Source organism: Oncorhynchus gorbuscha, linkage group LG07, assembly GCF_021184085.1.
Source record: "Oncorhynchus gorbuscha isolate QuinsamMale2020 ecotype Even-year linkage group LG07, OgorEven_v1.0, whole genome shotgun sequence".
In the NCBI taxonomy this organism is placed as follows: Eukaryota; Metazoa; Chordata; class Actinopteri; order Salmoniformes; family Salmonidae; genus Oncorhynchus; species Oncorhynchus gorbuscha.
In genome coordinates, this window is record NC_060179.1 from 10,289,399 (window position 1) to 10,308,216 (window position 18,818).

The 18,818-nt window shown below is 44.3% G+C and overlaps 1 protein-coding gene across 6 annotated transcripts in view; it reads left to right on the forward strand.

Moving 5' to 3' along the window:
* LOC124039466 (semaphorin-5A-like) overlaps positions 1-18,818 on the forward strand; it is a 327,706-nt gene that overhangs the window by 185,172 nt on the left and 123,716 nt on the right. For all 6 annotated transcript variants that reach the window (XM_046355461.1, XM_046355465.1, XM_046355462.1 and 3 more), the window contains 2 exons: positions 9,006-9,213; positions 14,002-14,119. In XM_046355461.1, coding sequence (XP_046211417.1) covers positions 9,006-9,213; positions 14,002-14,119 — 326 coding nt within the window. The remainder of the gene's footprint in view (positions 1-9,005; positions 9,214-14,001; positions 14,120-18,818) is intronic.

Sequence of the window (18,818 nt, forward strand, 5' to 3'; positions counted from 1 at the left end):
GGGGGGGGTAGTCTGTGTGTGTGTGTGTCTGTGCGTGCGTGTGCATGTGTGTGTGCATATGGGGACGTGCTGAACTATACTCGAGGGGACCAGCAGTCCCCACAAGGATAGTAAACTCTTTTTTTTTACCAACTGGGGACATTTTGTCCCCAAAAAGGTCAAATGCTCTTTCTTATGGGTTTAGTTTTAAGGTAGAATTAGTGTTAAGGTTAGATTTATGGTTAGTTTTTGGGTTAGAATTAGTGTTAAGGTTAGATTTATGGTTAGTTTTAGGGTTAGAATTAGTGTTAAGGTTAGATTTATGGTTAGTTTTAGGGTTAGAATTAGTGTTAAGGTTAGATTTATGGTTAGTTTTTATAGGGTTAAGGTTCAGTTTAGGGTAAGGGTTAGTGGTTAGGGTGTGTCCCCATAAGATTATTTAAACAAGACTCTGTGTATGTGTGCCGGTGTGTATGGAAGACACATGGCCGTTCATTGCTGTCCCATTGTCAGCAGAATGAAAGATTAGATGTCTTCCGTCACCTTTCTCAACCTCTCTACCACGAGCAGAATCAAAGGGCTAGAATTCAGATAGATTGAAACACATACTTACACACGTACAAATACACACACACGCACGCACGCACGCACGCACGCACACACACACACACACACACACACACACACACACACACACACACACACACACACACACACACACACACACACACACACACACACACACACACACACACACACACACACACACACACACACACACACACACACAAACAAACACACAACCTCATGCACACCTTCACACACACACACACAGAAGACAACCACACACATTAAACCCCCACCCCCCCAAACACACCCACACAAATCCCTCACTGAGAGATGGTAAACACCATTCAATCCCTCAAAGTCGCTCTGGATAAGAGCGTCTGCTAAATGACTTAAATGTAAATGTAAATGTAGAGAGATGGTAAACACCATTCAATCCCTCACTGAGAGATGGTAAACACCATTCAATCCCTCACTGAGAGATGGTAAACACCATTCAATCCCTCACTGAGAGATGGTAAACACCATTCAATCCCTCACTGAGAGATGGTAAACACCATTCAATCCCTCACTGAGAGATGGTAAACACCATTCAATCCCTCATAGAGAGATGGTAAACACCACTCAATACCTCACTGAGAGATGGTAAACACCACTCAATCCCTCATAGAGAGATGGTAAACACCACTCAATCCCTCATAGAGAGATGGTAAACACCACTCAATCCCTCACTGAGAGATGGTAAACACCACTCAATCCCTCAAAGAGAGATGGTAAACACCATTCAATCCCTCATAGAGAGATGGTAAACACCATTCAATCCCTCACTGAGAGATGGTAAACACCATTCAATCCCTCATAGAGAGATGGTAAACACCACTCAATCCCTCATAGAGAGATGGTAAACACCATTCAATCCCTCACTGAGAGATGGTAAACACCATTCAATCCCTCACTGAGAGATGGTAAACACCATTCAATCCCTCACTGAGAGATGGTAAACACCATTCAATCCCTCACTGAGAGATGGTAAACACCATTCAATCCCTCACTGAGAGATGGTAAACACCATTCAATCCCTCACTGAGAGATGGTAAACACCATTCAATCCCTCACTGAGAGATGGTAAACACCATTCAATCCCTCATAGAGAGATGGTAAACACCATTCAATCCCTCATAGAGAGATGGTAAACACCATTCAATCCCTCACTGAGAGATGGTAAACACCACTCAATCCCTCACTGAGAGATGGTAAACACCACTCAATCCCTCACTGAGAGATGGTAAACACCACTCAATCCCTCACTGAGAGATGGTAAACACCACTCAATCCCTCAAAGAGAGATGGTAAACACCATTCAATCCCTCACTGAGAGATGGTAAACACAACTCAATCCCTCATAGAGAGATGGTAAACACCACTCAATCCCTCATAGAGAGATGGTAAACACCATTCAATCCCTCACTGAGAGATGGTAAACACCATTCAATCCCTCACTGAGAGATGGTAAACAACATTCAATCCCTCACTGAGAGATGGTAAACACCATTCAATCCCTCACTGAGAGATGGTAAACACCACTCAATCCCTCACTGAGAGATGGTAAACACAACTCAATCCCTCATAGAGAGATGGTAAACACCACTCAATCCCTCACTGAGAGATGGTAAACACCACTCAATCCCTCACTGAGAGATGGTAAACAACATTCAATCCCTCACTGAGAGATGGTAAACACCATTCAATCCCTCACTGAGAGATGGTAAACAACATTCAATCCCTCACTGAGAGATGGTAAACACCACTCAATCCCTCACTGAGAGATGGTAAACAACATTCAATCCCTCACTGAGAGATGGTAAACACCATTCAATCCCTCACTGAGAGATGGTAAACACCATTCAATCCCTCATACAGCCATGCTCTGTCTCATTCAACCATGCTCTGTCTCATACAACCATGCTCTGTTTCATACAGCCATGCTCTGACTCATACAGCCATGCTCTGACTCATACAGCCATGCTCTGTCTCATATAGCCATGCTCTGTCTCACACAACCATGCTCTGTCTCATACAGCCATTCTCTATCTCATACAGCCATGCTCTTTCTCATACAGCCATACTCTGTCTCATACAGCCATGCTCTGTCTCATACAGCCATTCTCTATCTCATACAGCCATGCTCTTTCTCATACAGCCATACTCTGTCTCATACAGCCAAGCTCTTTCTCATACAGCCATGCTCTTTCTCATACAGCCATGCTCTTTCTCATACAGCCATGCTCTTTCTCATACAGCCGTGCTCTGTCTCATACAACCATGCTCTGTCTCATACTGCCATCCTCTGTTTCATACTGCCGTCCTCTCTTTTGCAGCCATGCTCTTTCTCATACAGCTATTCTCTGTCTCATACAGCCATGCTCTGTCTCATACAGCCATGCTCTGTCTCATACAGCCATCCTCTGTTTCATACTGCCATCTTCTCTCAGCCATGCTCTTTCTCATACAGCCATGCTCTGTCTCATACAGCCATTCTCTGTCTCATACAGCCATGCTCTGTCTCATACAGCCATGCCCTGTGTGTGTGTGTGTGTGTGTGTGTGTGTGTGTGTGTGTGTGTGTGTGTGTGTGTGTGTGTGTGTGTGTGTGTGTGTGTGTGTGTGTGTGTGTGTGTGTGTGTGTGTGTGTGTGTGTGTGTGTGTGTGTGTGTGTGTGTGTGTGTGTGTGTGTGTGTGTGTGTGTGTGTGTGTGTGTGTGTGTGTGTGTGTGTGTGCGTGTGTGTGTGTGTGTGTGGATTTGTGTTTATACATGCGGGAGTGTGTCTGTGTGATCAAAGTGGCTTTAACACGAGAGAGGTCAGTTCACTGAGCAGAGGAGTTTCTGGATGCTCACCAGATGCTAATGAAAACATCTGAACCAGTGCCAGGGCCATTTGCAACGGCTAGCACACATAGCTAATCATCTATTAACAATATAGTAAACTGCGCTGATTAGGGCCATTCTCTGGTAGTTTTACAAGGAGGCCAAACTGCTAGGTAGTGTATTCAGCCTGGTCACTGTGATATCAGGTTGAGTGTAGTTCAGTGATTTTCCAACATTTTGACATTGTGAATCACACAAAGCCTCACACAAAGGAACTAGCCAGGAACTATAATATAACTGACCAAGAACTAGCCAGGAACTGTAATATAACCTGCCAGGAACTAGCCAGGAACTATATTAGAACTGGCCAGGAACTAGCCAGGAACTATAATAGAACTGGCCCGGGAACTAATAGAAGAGGCCAGGAACTAGCCAGGAACTAGCCAAGAACTATAATAGAACTGGCCAGGAACTAGCCAGGAACTATAATAGAATTGGCCAGGAATTATATTAGATCTGGCCAGGAACTAGCCAGGAACTATATTATAACTGGCCGGGAACTAGAATAGAAGTGGCCAGGAACTGGCCAGGAACTATAATTGAAGTGGCCAGGAACTAGCCAGGAACTATAATGGAAGTGGCCAGGAACTACCCAGGAACTATCCAGGAACTATAATAGCACTGGTCAGGAACTAGCCAGGAACTATAATAGCACTGGCCAGGAACTAGCCAGGAACTATATTAGAACTAGCCAGGAACTATAATAGAACTGACCAGGAACCATAATAGAACTGACCAGGAATTATATTAGATCTGGCCAGGAACTAGCCAGGAACTATAATAGAACTGACCAGGAACTAGCCAGGAACTGGCCAGGAACTATAATTGAAGTGGCCAGGAACTAGTCAGGAACTATAATAGAACTGACCAGGAACTAGCCAGGAACTATAGTAGAACTGGCTGGGAACTAGCCAGGAACTATCATAGAACTGGCCGGGAACGAGCCAGGAACTATAATAGAACTGGCCCGGAACTAGCCGGGAAGTAGCCAGGAACTATATTAGAGCTGGCCAGGAACTAGCCAGGAACTATATTAGAACTGGCCGGGAACTAGCCAGGAACTATAATAGAACTGACCAGGAATTATAATATAACTGGCCAGGAACTAGCGGGGAACTAGCCAGGAACTATAATAGAACTGGCCAGGAACTATAATAGAACTGGCAGGGAACTATATTAGAACTAGCCGTGAACTAGCCAGGAACTATAGTAGAACTGGTCCGGGAACTGGCCAGGAACTATAATAGAAGTGGCCAGGAATTATAATAGAAGTGGCCAGGAACTAGCCAGGAACTATAATAGCACTGGCCAGGAACTATAATGGAAGTGGCCAGGAACTAGCCAGGAACTATAATAGCACTGGCCAGGAATTATAATGGAAGTGGCCAGGAACTAGCCAGGAACTATAATAGCACTGGCCAGGAACTATAATATAACTGCCCAGGAACTAGTCAGGAACTAGCCAGGAACTAAAATAGAAGTGGCCAGGAACTAGCCAGGAACTAGCTAGGAACTGTCCAGGAACTATAATAGAAGTGGCCAGGAACTAGCCAGAAACTATAATAGCACTGGCCAGGAACTAGCCAGGAACTATAATATAACTGGCCAGGAACTAGCCAGGAACTATGATAGAAGTGGCCAGGAACTAGCCAGGAACTAGCCAGGAACTATATTAGAACTAGCCAGGAACTATAATAGCACTGGCCAGGAACTAGCCAGGAACTATAATAGCACTGGCCAGGAACTAGCCAGGAACTATATTAGAACTAGCCAGGAATTATAATAGAACTGGCCGGGAACTATAATAGAAGTGGCCATGAACTAGCCAGGAACTATAATAGAACTGGCCGGGAACTATAATAGAAGTGGCCAGGAACTAGCCAGGAACTATAATAGCACTGGCCAGGAACTATAATGGAAGTGGCCAGGAACTAGCCAGGAACTATGATAGAAGTGGCCAGGAACTAGCCAGGAACTAGCCAGGAACTATAATAGAAGTGGCCAGGAACTAGTCAGGAACTAGCAAGGAACTATATTAGAACTAGCCAGGAACTATTATAGGACTGGCCAGGAACTAGCCAGGAACTATAATAGCACTGGCCAGGAACTAGCCAGGAACTATAATAGCACTGTCCAGGAACTATAATGGAAGTGGCCAGGAACTAGCCAGGAACTATAATAGCACTGGCCAGGAACTAGCCAGGAACTATAATATAACTGGCCAGGAACTAGCCAGGAACTATGATAGAAGTGGCCAGGAACTAGCCAGGAACTAGCCAGGAACTAGCCAGGAACTATAATAGAAGTGGCCAGGAACTAGCCAGGAACTATCCAGGAACTATAATAGCACTGGCCAGGAACTAGCCAGGAACTATAATAGCACTGGCCAGGAACTAACCAGGAACTAGCCAGGAACTATATTAGAACTAGCCAAGAACTATAATAGAATTGGCTGGGAACTATAATACTGTTTTGGTATGTGGAACCAAAGTATTGCAAACATTTATTTGCACGTAGCTTTTAGTCAAGTTTTATCACCCCTTTTTCCCCCAATTTCATAGTATCCAATTTGTAGTTACAGTCTTTTCCCATCGCTGCAACTCCCGCACAGACTGAGGAGAAGCCGAAGGTCAAGAGCAGTGCATTCTCCAAAACACATCCCAGCAAAGCCACACTGCTTCTTGACACAATACCCGCTTAACAAGGACGCCAGCCGCACCAATGTGTCGGACGAAACACCGTACACCTGGCGACCATGTCAGCGTTTACTGCCCCCAGCCCGCCACAGGAGTCACTAGTGCGCGATAGGACAAGAACATCCCTTCTGGCCAAACCCTCCCCTAACCCAGATGACGATTGGCCAATTGCTCACTGCCCCATTGGTCTCCTGGTCACGGCCAGCTCCGACAGAGCCTGAATTTGAACCAGGATCTCTAGTGGCACAGCTAGGAGTTAGAATTTCTAGTGGCACAGTCTAAGGCACTGCGATGCACCGCGCCACTCGGGAGGCCGTCTTATTAATTTCTGAGTATCTCGGTTATTGGTTTCCCTCAAGATCTATAAAAGACCCATTGCTGCATCTGTGAACAACTCTACTACAGGCAGGCCTCTACCTTTGTATTTTACCATCTTGAAGCTGTGTGTTTTGGGAATAGGAATTCTTACTGTTCCATTTTTAGATCTAGTTATGTCCCCACAGGAAATACATCTATAATTGATGATGTTTTCTCGAGTTGCCTCCTAATTATGTATTTTATGCAATCACAATGGGATTTTCCTATACTGGCATTCACATGGGATTTTCCTATACTGGCATTCACATGGGATTTTCCTATACTGGCATTCACATGGGATTTTCCTATCCTGGTCTGGAATACATGGAGTTTGAAGAGAGACACTGCGGGACACAGATAGTCTCCGTTACAGTATTGGAAATTTCAGGCCACACTACTTGCCTAGAGAGTTTTCAGCTATACTTTTCGTGGCTGTTTATTTACCACCACAGACAGATGCTGACACTAAGACGGCACTCAGTCAGCTGTATAAGGAAATAAGCAAACAGGAAACCGCTCACCCAGAGGCGGCACTCCTAGTGGCCGGAGACTTTAATGCAGGGAAACTCAAATCAGTTCTACCAAATTTCCATCATGTTAAATGTGCAACAAGAGGGGGAAAAAATTCTAGATCACCTGTACTCCACACATAGAGACGCGTACAAAGCTCTCCCACGCCCTCCATTTGGTAAATCCGACCACAACTCTATCCTCCTGATTCCTGCTTACAAGCAAAAATTAAAGCAGGAAGCACCAGTGACTCGGTCTATAAAAAGTGGTCTGATGAAGCAGATGCTAAACTACAGGACTGTTTTGCTATCACAGACTGGAACATGTTCCGGGATTCTTCCGATGGCATTGAGAAATACACCACTTCAGTCACTTAGAGTCAGTCACAGACTCTAACCCAGAAGCTTACAAGAAATCCTGTTATGCCCTGCGACGAACCATCAAACAGGCAAAGCGTCAATACAGGGCTAAGATTGAATCATACTACACCGGCTCCGACGCTTGTCTTATGTGGCAGGGCTTGCAAACTATTACAGACAACAAAGGGAAGCACAGCCGCGAGCTGCCCAGTGACAAGAGCCTACCAAATGAGTTAATAACTTCTTTGCTCGCGTCGAGGCAAGCAACACTGAAGCATGCATGAGAGCATCAGCTGTTCGGATTACTGTGTGATCACGCTCTCCGTAGCCGATGTGTGTCAGACCGTTAAACAGGTCAACATACACAAGGCTGCGGGGCCAGACGGAATACCAGACGGATTACCAGGACGTGTGCTCCGGGCATGTGCTGACCAACTGGTAGGTGTCTTCACTGACATTTTCATCATGTCCCTGATTAAGTCTGTAATACCAACATGTTTCAAGCAGACCACCATAGTCCCTGTGCCCAAGAACACTAAGGCAACCTGCCTAAATGACTACAGACCCGTAGCACACACGTCCGTAGCCATGAAGTGCTTTGAAAGGTTGGTAATGGCTCACATCAACACCATTATCCCAGAAACCCTAGACCCACTCCAATTTGCATACTGCCCAAACAGATCCACAGATGATGCAATCTCTATTGCTCTCCACACTGTCCTTTCCCACCTGGACAAAAGTAACACCTATGTGAGAATGCTATTCATTGACTACAGCTCAGTGTTCGACACCATAGTGCCCTCAAAGCTCATCATTAAGCTAAGGATCCTGGGACTAAACACCTCCCTCTGCAACTGGATCCTGGACTTCCTGTCTACACCTGTTGTATTCAGCGCATGTGACAAATAAACTTTGATTTGATTTGATTTGATTTGGGATTGCTGAGATCATCAGTAAATCAAGACGGCAGAATTGACCATGTCAAAAAACAGTCCAGTTTAGATACTTAGAGTAAGATGCAGGAAGTAGTTAATTGGGGATGTCGTAACTTTGGCAAAGATGGAGTCAATTGTGACTCTTCCTCTCCCTCATAAGAAGAACAATACTTTATTTATTCCATTTTGATCCATAATATCTCTCTTTTTTTTGTTTACCTGCTTCATCTCTTTATTGTTTAATTTTTACCCCTTTTTCTCCCCAATTTCGTGGTATCCAATTGTTTAGTAGCTACTATCTAGTCTCATCGCCACAACTTTCGTACAGGCTCGGGAGAGACGAAGGTTGAAAGCCATGCGTCCTCTGATATACAACCCAACCAAGCCGCACTGCTTCTTAACCCAGCGCGCATCCAACCCGGAAGTCAGCCGCACCAATGTGTCGGAGGAAACACTGTGCACCTGGCAACCTTGGTTAGCGCGCACTGCCCCCGGCCCGCCACAGGAGTTGCTGGTGCGCGATGAGTGCCAGGAACCCAGGGTCTCTGGTGGTACAGCTGGCGCTGCAGTACAGCGCCCTTAACCACTGCGCCACCCGGGAGGCCCTTACCTGCTTCATCTCAACCTCCTCTTCCTCTCTGATGATGACATTTTCTCACTCTCTCCTCTCCATCCAGACTATGGCACCATCCGTAAGGTCCTGTCTCCTCTGAACCAGACCATGGGCAGCTGTCTATTGGATGAGATTGAGTTGTTTCCGCCGAGGAGGAAACAGCCAATCAGAAGCCTCCTGATCCTGCACAGCAGCAGTGAACTGTATGTCGGCGTCAGGGACCAAGTCATCAAGATACCACTGATGAGATGCGACTTTCACAAGACCAGAGAGTGAGTACACACACAGACAGGCGACGCAAAACCATGTCAGCTTCAGGTCTCATGCAAGACCCAACCGCACACCAACACACATACACTACTCCTACACAACTACAGGTAGTTACAGAGTTGTTACAAGCAAATGACTTCAATTATATAGTGGACCTGGCATGATGCCAATGTAATGTACTTGTACCTTCTTGTCCCCTCAGCTGCTGTGGCTGTTGTAGTGGGAGTGTGTTAGTGAGACGTATTGAATATCTGACCGAGGGAAAGCAGATCGTTCAGAGCACAGACCTGGATATGGAGCACACTGCCAAGGATAACAGTAGACCCATGCATGACTCACAGAGATAAGGCTTGCATCCTAAATGGGACCCTATTACCTGTTTTGTTCACTACTTATTGATAGGGCTCTGGTCAAAAAAAGTGCACACTATATGGAATAGGTTGTCATTTGGGAAGTACTGCAATGCTTTACAGAGACAGAGTCACTGGAGCATGGAGACTATCAACTCCAATGAAGAGAGTTGGAAAAACAATAGTTCATCATTTCATGAATATAGATGAAGAGACGTGCAGATTTAATCTCACAGAGAAATAAGTTATTCTCAGGGTTTAGATAAATGGAGATACACGATAACACCTGGGGCGGTAGGAGATACATGATAACACCTGGGAATGTAGGAGATACATGATAACACCTGGGACTATAAGAGATACATGATAACACCTGGGGCTGTAGGAGATACATGATAACACCTGGGGCTATAGGAGATACATGATAACACCTGGGGCTGTAGGAGATACATGATAACACCTGGGGCAGTAGGAGATACATGATAACACCTGGGGCTATAAGAGATACATGATAACACCTGGGGCTGTAGGAGATACATGATAACACCTGGGGCAGTAGGAGATACATGATAACACCTGGGGCTATAAGAGATACATGATAACACCTGGGGCAGTAGGAGATACATGATAACACCTGGGGCAGTAGGAGATACATGATAACACCTGGGGCTATAAGAGATACATGATAACACCTGGGGCAGTAGGAGATACATGATAACACCTGGGGCTATAAGAGATACATGATAACACCTGGGGCAGTAGGAGATACATGATAACACCTGGGGCTATAAGAGATACATGATAACACCTGGGGCAGTAGGAGATACATGATAACACCTGGGGCTGAAAGAGATCATCATACATTGTAGATTTTTAAACTCCTGACATACGTTCTGTGTTTGTGTGTGTGTGTGTGTGTGTGTGTGTGTGTGTGTGTGTGTGTGTGTGTGTGTGTGTGTGTGTGTGTGTGTGTGTGTGTGTGTGTGTGTGTGTGTGTGTGTGTGTGTGTGTGTGTGTGTGTGTGTGTGTGTGTGCGACAGTACACAATATATCACCATTATGTCCCACATGCGCTGGGAGCCTCTTAGGCTATTGCCAGCTGTTACTATCTGTCTATCTCAGAGATCAGTCTGTGTTGTGTATCAGATATCAGTCGGTGTTGTGTTGTGGATCAGAGATCAGTCTAGGTTGTGTTGTGTCTCAGATCAGTCTGTGTTGCGGATCAGAGATCAGTCTGTGTTGTGGATCAGAGATCAGTCTGTGTTGTGTCTCAGATCAGTCTGTGTTGCGGATCAGAGATCAGTCTGTGTTGTGGATCCGAGATCAGTCTGTGTTGTGTATCAGAGATCAGTCTGTGTTGTGTATCAGATATCAGTCTGTGTTGTGTGTCAGATATCAGTCTGTGTTGTGTGTCAGAGATCAGTCTGTGTTGTGTCTCAGATATCAGTCTGTGTTGTGTGTCAGATATCAGTCTGTGTTGTGTGTCAGATATCAGTCTGTGTTGTGTGTCAGAGATCAGTCTGTGTTGTGTCTCAGATATCAGTCTGTGTTGTGTCTCAGATATCAGTCTGTGTTGTGTGTCAGATATCAGTCTGTGTTGTGTATCAGATATCAGTCTGTGTTGTGTGTCAGATATCAGTCTGTGTTGTGTGTCAGATATCAGTCTGTGTTGTGTGTCATAGATCAGTCTGTGTTGTGTGTCAGATATCAGTCTGTGTTGTGTGTCAGATATCAGTCTGTGTTGTGTATCAGAGATCAATCTGTGTTGTGTGTGTTGTGACACTGCTCTCTTTTTGGCATTACAGAAAGAGACATCAGGTAATTTATGGTGCTCGAAACCTCCCATACACAGACCTGAAAAAGCTGCTATTTGTCTGGTCCCATGACAAAGCTATATTGTGAAAATAGTTTGTTTTTAACCAGAAAATATATTCTCCCAACATATAGAGAAATCTGAATCATTTGCCTATAAAGTTTCCAGATCAGAACATGACTCTTGAACAAGCTTTTCACATTTGATGATGTCACATTATACTATATCTTTCCTCTCTCCTCCTCTCACCTCCTCTCTCCTTCTCTCATCTCCTCTCTCCATCTGCCTCCTCCTCTTTCCTTCTCTCCCCTCCTCTCTACTTCTCTCTCCTTCTGTCTCCTCCTCTTTCCTTCTGTCCTTCACTCTCTTTCTGCCTCCTCTCTCCTTCTGTCTCCTTCTCTCTCCTCTCTCCTCCTCTCTCCTCCTCTCTCCTTCTGACTCCTCTTTCCTCCTCTCCCCTTCTGTCTCCTTCTCTCTCCTTCTCTCTTCTTCTGTCTCATTGTCTATCCTTCTGTCTCCTTCTCTCTCCTCTCTCTTCCTCTCTCCTTCTATCTCCTTCTCTCTCCTCCTTCTGTCCTCCTCTCTTTTTTTCTCCTTCTCTCTTCTTCTCTCTCCTCCTTTCTCTTCCTGTCTCCTTCTGTCTCCTCTTGCCTTCTCTCTCCTCCTCTGTCATTCTCTCTCTCCTTTTCTCTCCTTCTCTCTCCTTCTGTTTCATCCTCTCTCTTCCTCTCTCCTTCTATCTCCTTCTCTCTCCTCCTTCTGTCCTCCTCTCTTTTTTTCTCCTTCTCTCTTCTTCTCTCTCCTCCTTTCTCTTCCTGTCTCCTTCTGTCTCCTCTTGCCTTCTATCTCCTTCTCTCTCCTCCTCTGTCATTCTCTCTCTCCTTTTCTCTCCTTCTCTCTCCTCCTCTGTCATTCTCTCTCTCCTTTTCTCTCCTTCTCTCTCCTTCTGTTTCATCCTCTCTTTTTTCTCTTTCTCTCTTCTTCTCTCTCCTCCTGTCTCCTCCTGTCTCCTTCTGTCTCCTGCTCTCTCCTCCTCTCCCCTCTCTCCTTCTGTCTCCTCCTGTCTCCTCCTGTCTCCTGTCTCCTGCTCTCTCCTCCTCTCCCCTCTCTCCTTCTGTCTCCTCTCTCCTTCTGTCTCATTCTCTCCTCTCAATTCAATTCAATTCAATTCAAGGGGCTTTATTGGCATGGGGAACATGTGTTAACATTGCTAAAGCAAGTGAGGTAGACAATATACAAATGTGAAATAAACAATAAAAATGAACAGTAAACATTACACATACAGAAGTTTCAAAACAATAAAGCCATTACAAATGTCATATTATCTATATACAGTGTTGTAACAATGTAGGTAAAGTACACAAAGGAAAATAAATAAGCATAAATATGGGTTGTATTTACAATGGTGTTTGTTCTTCACTGGTTGACCTTTTCTTGTGGCAACAGGTCATAGATCTTGCTGCTGCGATGGCACACTGTGGTATTTCACCCAGTAGATATGGGAGTTTATCGAAATTGGGTTTGTATTTGAATTCTTTGTGGATGTGTGTAATCTGAGGGAAATATGTGTCTCAAATAAGGTCATACATTGGGCAGGAGGTTAGAAAGTGCAGCTCAGTTTCCACATTGTAACGGCATTCAGGGGTGGAAGAAGGATCGGACCAAAGAGCAGCTTGGTAAGTGTTCATGATGATTTATTCTAAACGAACTGAACACTGAGATACAAAACAATAAACGATGAGAACAAAACGAAAACCGAAACAGTACCGTGTGGCCCAAAACACTCACACGGAAACAAACACCCACAAACCAACAGTGAAACCCAGGCAACTAATGACACCTGCCTCTGATTGAGAACCATAAAAACCAACATAGAAAAACATACATAGACTGCCCACCCCAACTCACATCCTGACCATACTAAAACAAAGAATACAATAACAGAACTATTGTCAGAACGTGACCCACATCATATTGTGGGCAGTGTGCACATAACCTGTCTTCTCTTGAGAGCCATGTCTGCCTACGACGGCCTTTCTCAATAGCAAGGCTATACTCACTGAGTCTGTACATAGTCAAAGCTTTCCTTAAGTTCTCTCCTTCTGTCTCCTTCTCTCTCCTCTCTCTTTCTCTCTCCTTCTAGCTCCTCCTCTCCTCCTTCTGTCCTCCTCTCCTCCTTTTGCCTTCTATCTCCTTCTGTTTCCTCCTCTGTCTCTTTCTCTCTCCTTCTGTCTCTTCTGTCTTCTTCTCTCTCCTTCTGTCTCCTCCTCTCTCCTCTCTCCTTCTGTCTCCTCCCTCCTTCTGGCTCCTTCTATCTCCTTCTGTCTCCTCCACTCTCCTTCTCTCTCATTCTGTCTCATTCTGTCTCCTCCGCTCTCCTCCTCTCTCCTCCTCTCTCCTGTCTCTCTCCTCTCTTCTCCTCTCTCCTTCTGTCTCCTCTCTCCTCCTCTCTCCTCTCTCCCTCTGTCTCCTCTCTCCTCCTCTCTCCTCTCTCCTTCTGTCTCCTCCCTCTCTCCTCTCTCCCTCTGTCTCCTCCTCTCTCCTTCTGTCTCCTTCTGTCTCCTTTTCTCTCATTATTTAATATATTAATCAATCAATCAATCACTATTCTCTCTCCATTCTGTCAGGGGGTGTGTTGGGGCGAGGGACCCCTACTGTGGCTGGGACCTGGTGTTAAGGAAGTGTACCACCCTGGAGGAGAGTGTCAGCATGAGCCAATGGGAACAGAGCATCACTAAATGCCCTGTGAGTACTCAGAATGCACTATGCCACACACACACACACACACACACACACACACACACACACACACACACACACACACACACACACACACACACACACACACACACACACACACACACACACACACACACACACACACACACACACACACACACACACACACACACACACACACACACACACACACACACACACACACACACACACACAGTCACCCTCTGGGAAATGCATTTTCTCCCCAGCAATTCCTGTTGAAATGAATAGGGGTGATTATTCAATCAATCTCTACTGTCTTCGTGATCATTACCTCATTCTCAGCAGTCCGCCCGTTCATTCTTCCACCTCCCAATTGGGGGGATTGATTTCACTGCGACACCGCTAAATGAAAGGGTAATTGTTGTGTGCCTGACAGACATCCATTCTGAGGCAGTGACCATGGGCAGTATTGAGTGCTGCCCTGGTCTTGTATGTGGTTCCATGTTCAACAGTATCTGTTGGCAAACACTCACACACACACACACTCACGGACATGCACAAACACACCAAACCATTACTCATACAGTCTCTTTGAAGTTCATCGTCAGGCCTAAGTGGTACACTCTACTGGTCTACTGACAGCACTGGCTGTCTCCGTCTGATGACATCATAGTCAGCTAAAAGACAGTGTAAACACAGACACTATTACAGATGTCATTGCTTGTTCTCTGGCCCTGCTTCCTTCCTCTCTTTCTCGCTTCCTCTCTGTTCTTTCCCTCTCTGTTCTCTCTCTCTCTCTGCATCTTCTCTGTCCATTCATTAGAATGTGCTTCTCTCATAGTAAGGTCTTCCCATTTAGACTGTTGAGTGGGTTCAATGACCGATAATAGAAGGCCATATTTTATTCCAGTTCCCACCAAAGCAGTGACATATCAAGCCTTTCTTTTCTTGTTGTTCAAATGCTCTTCACACAAAGATGATACCGTTATGTGGCTCATATCACCTGTGGTGTTGATTCACACACCATTGGTTTCCATAGTTAGCCCATATGGCTAACACATTGGAATCAAAACAATGCACCGTTTTCTGTTTTATACAAATGGACATGCTCACCTGCATGTATATGAGTAAATATGTATGTGAATGTGAATACGTATTTTCCCTCTCATCATTAATTTCCCTTGTGTTTTACTAAGCTGAACTATGTGTTAGGTCCCTTTATAATTCAAATTAAAAAAATGTAATTCATATATTGCCTCCTTTGGATACATCTCAAGAGTTTCTATATCTCTATATCTCCGTATCTCCATATCTCTATATCTCCATATCTCTATATCTCCATATCTCTATATCTCTATATCTCCGTATCTCTATATCTCTATATCTCTATATCTCCATATCTCTATATCTCTATATCTCCATATCTCTATATCTCCGTATCTCCATATCTCTATATCTCCATATCTCTATATCTCCATATCTCTATATCTCCATATCTCTATATCTCTATATCTCCGTATCTCTATATCTCTATATCTCCATATCTCTATATCTCTATATCTACATATCTCTATATCTCCGTATCTCCATATCTCTATATCTCCATATCTCTATATCTCCATATCTCTATATCTCCATATCTCTATATCTCTATATCTCCATATCTCCATATCTCTATATCTCCGTATCTCTATATCTCCATATCTCCATATCTCTATATCTCTATATCTCCGTATCTCTATATCTCCATATCTCCATATCTCTATATCTCCGTATCTCCATATCTCTATATCTCCATGTCTCCATTTCACCAAATTTCTATATCTCCATATCTCCATATCTCTATATCTCCATATCTCTACATATCTATATATATTTCTCCATATCTCTATATCTCCATATCTCTACATATCTATATATATTTCTCCATATCTCTATATCTCTATATCTCCATATCTCTACATATCTATATATATTTCTCCATATCTCTATATATCTATATATATTTCTCCATATCTCTATATCTCCATATCTCCATATCTCTATATCTCTATATCTCTATCTCCATATCTCTATATATCTATATATATTTCTCCATATCTCTATATATCCATATCTCCATATCTCTATATCTCCATATCTCTATATTTACATATCTCCATATCTCTATATTTACATATCTCCATATCTCTACATATCTATATATATTTCTCCATATCTCTATATGTCTATATCTCCATATCTCTATATCTCGGTATCTCCAAATCTCTCTATCTCTCTATCTCTCTATATGTATCCCAAGATGGCATAGCAGTCAGTATATATATATAATTAAACCTTTCTTCGCATATCTTTTATATATTTTCTTTTACAAAAACTCTACTTCAAAACACTCTCCTGCAACCCGCCTCACCAATTAAAAAAAAAAAAGTATTACTTACCTCAAATCTGAAATCCACTATAGAAGCTAACCAGAAGCTAACCAGAAGCTAACCAGAGGCTAACCAGAAGCTAACCAGAAGCTAGCCAGTTTACTGGCTAACGTTAGTATTCTGCTAACCACGGTTTGTGGTCTTCAGCTATACTTTAGCTCAAAAATCTATCGGCAGTTTTGTACAACACGACTCAGACCAGAACATACCGGACCTATTTTTCTCTCCATATCCCCTGGATTTCAACCTCAATCTCTGGACATTTACACCTGGATCTTGCAGCTCGCTAGCTGCTATCCATGCGACTAATGGCTTACGTCTATCCCGGAGCAAACATCAATTATTCCGGAGCTAGCCAACTGAAGAGTTCCATCAGCCACTCCGGGGCTACAATCACCTATCCGGACCCGTTTTACTACGGATGCGGTAGTACTACCAGGCCCCACCGGGCCTTCAGGACTGGACTACCGACGTTATCTGCCCGAGGGAGTTATCCAACTGTCCACTCCATCGCGACTTTACCTGAACGGCCATCTGCGCCCCGCTAATTGTTAGCTGTCTTATCGGCTGCTTTCTGAATAGGTCTATCGGACAATTTTTCTTGGGTCACTATAACTATATTTATTTTGACAATTGGATTGATCCCCTCTACCACACGGAACCCCACTAATCTACCAACGGAAACGCACAAGGTGGCTAAAAACAGACCTCCATCCTATGCTAGCATGCTACCGATGGCCCGGCTAGCTGTCTGAATCGCCGTGACCCCAACCAACCTCACTACTCACTGGACCCTTATGATCACTCGACTAAGCATGCCTCTCCTTAATGTCAATATGACTTGTCCATTGCTGTTCTGGTTAGTGTTTATTGGCTTATTTCACTGTAGCCCTGCTCACGATACCTTATCGACCTTATCCAACCTTGCAGTTCCACCACCCACACATGCAATGACATCACCTGGATTCAATTATGTTTCTAGAGACAATATCTCTCTCATCATCACTCAATACCTAGGTTTACCTCCACTGTATTCACATCCTACCATACCTTTGTCTGTACATTACACCTTGAAGCTATTTTCTATATATTTTACCCCAGAAACCTTCTTTTACTCTCTGTTCCAGACATTCTAGAAGACCAGTTCTCATAGCTTTTAGTCGTACCCTTATCCTACTCCTCCTCTGTTTCTCTGGTGATGTAGAGGTGAATCCAGGCCCTGCAGTGCCTAGCTCCACTCCTATTCCCCAGGCGCTCTCTTTTGATGACTTCTGTAACTGTAATAGCCTTGGTTTCATGCATGTTAACATTAGAAGCCTCCTCCCTGAGTTTGTTCTATTCACTGCTTTAGCACACTCTGCCAACCCGGATGTTCTAGCCGTGTCTGAATCCTGGCTTAGGAAGATCACCAAAAATTCTGAAATGTTCATCCCTAACTACAACATTTTCAGAAAAGATAGAACGGGCAAAGGGGGCGGTATTGCAATCTACTCCAAAGATAGCCTGCAGAGTTCTGTCCTACTATCCAGGTCTGTACCCAAACAATTTGAACTTCTAATTTTAAAATCCACCTCTCTAAAAACAAGTCTCTCACCGTTGCGGCCTGCAATAGACCACCGTCTGCCCCCAGCTGTGCTCTGGACACCATATGTGAGCTGATTACCCCCCCATCTATCTCCAGAGCTCATGCTGCAAGGCGACCTAAACTGGAACATGCTTAACACCCCAGCCATCCTACAATCTAAGCCCTCAATCTCACACAAATGATCAATGAACCTACCAGGTACCACCCCAAAGCTGTAAATACGGGCACCCTCATCGATATCATCCTAACCAACTTGCCCTCTAAATACACCTCTGCTGTTTTCAACCAAAATCTCAGCGATCACTGCCTCATTGCCTGCATCCGTAATGGGTCAGCGGTCAAACGACCTCCACTCATCACTGTCAAACACTCCCTGAAACACTTCAGTGAGCAGGCCTTTCTAATTGACCTGGCTGGGGTATCCTGGAAGGATATTGATCTCAACCCGTGAGTAGAGGATGCCTGGTTATTTTTTTTAAATGCCTTCCTCACCATCTTAAATAAGCATGCCCCTTTCAAGGAATTTAGAACCAGGAACAGATATAGACCGTGGTTATCTCCAGACCTGACTGCCCTTAACCAACACAAAAACATCCTATGGTGTTCTGCATTAGCATTGAACAGCCCCCATGATATGCAACTTTTCAGGGAAGCTAGAAACTAATATACACAGGCAGTTAGAAAAGCCAAGGCTAGCTTTTTCAAG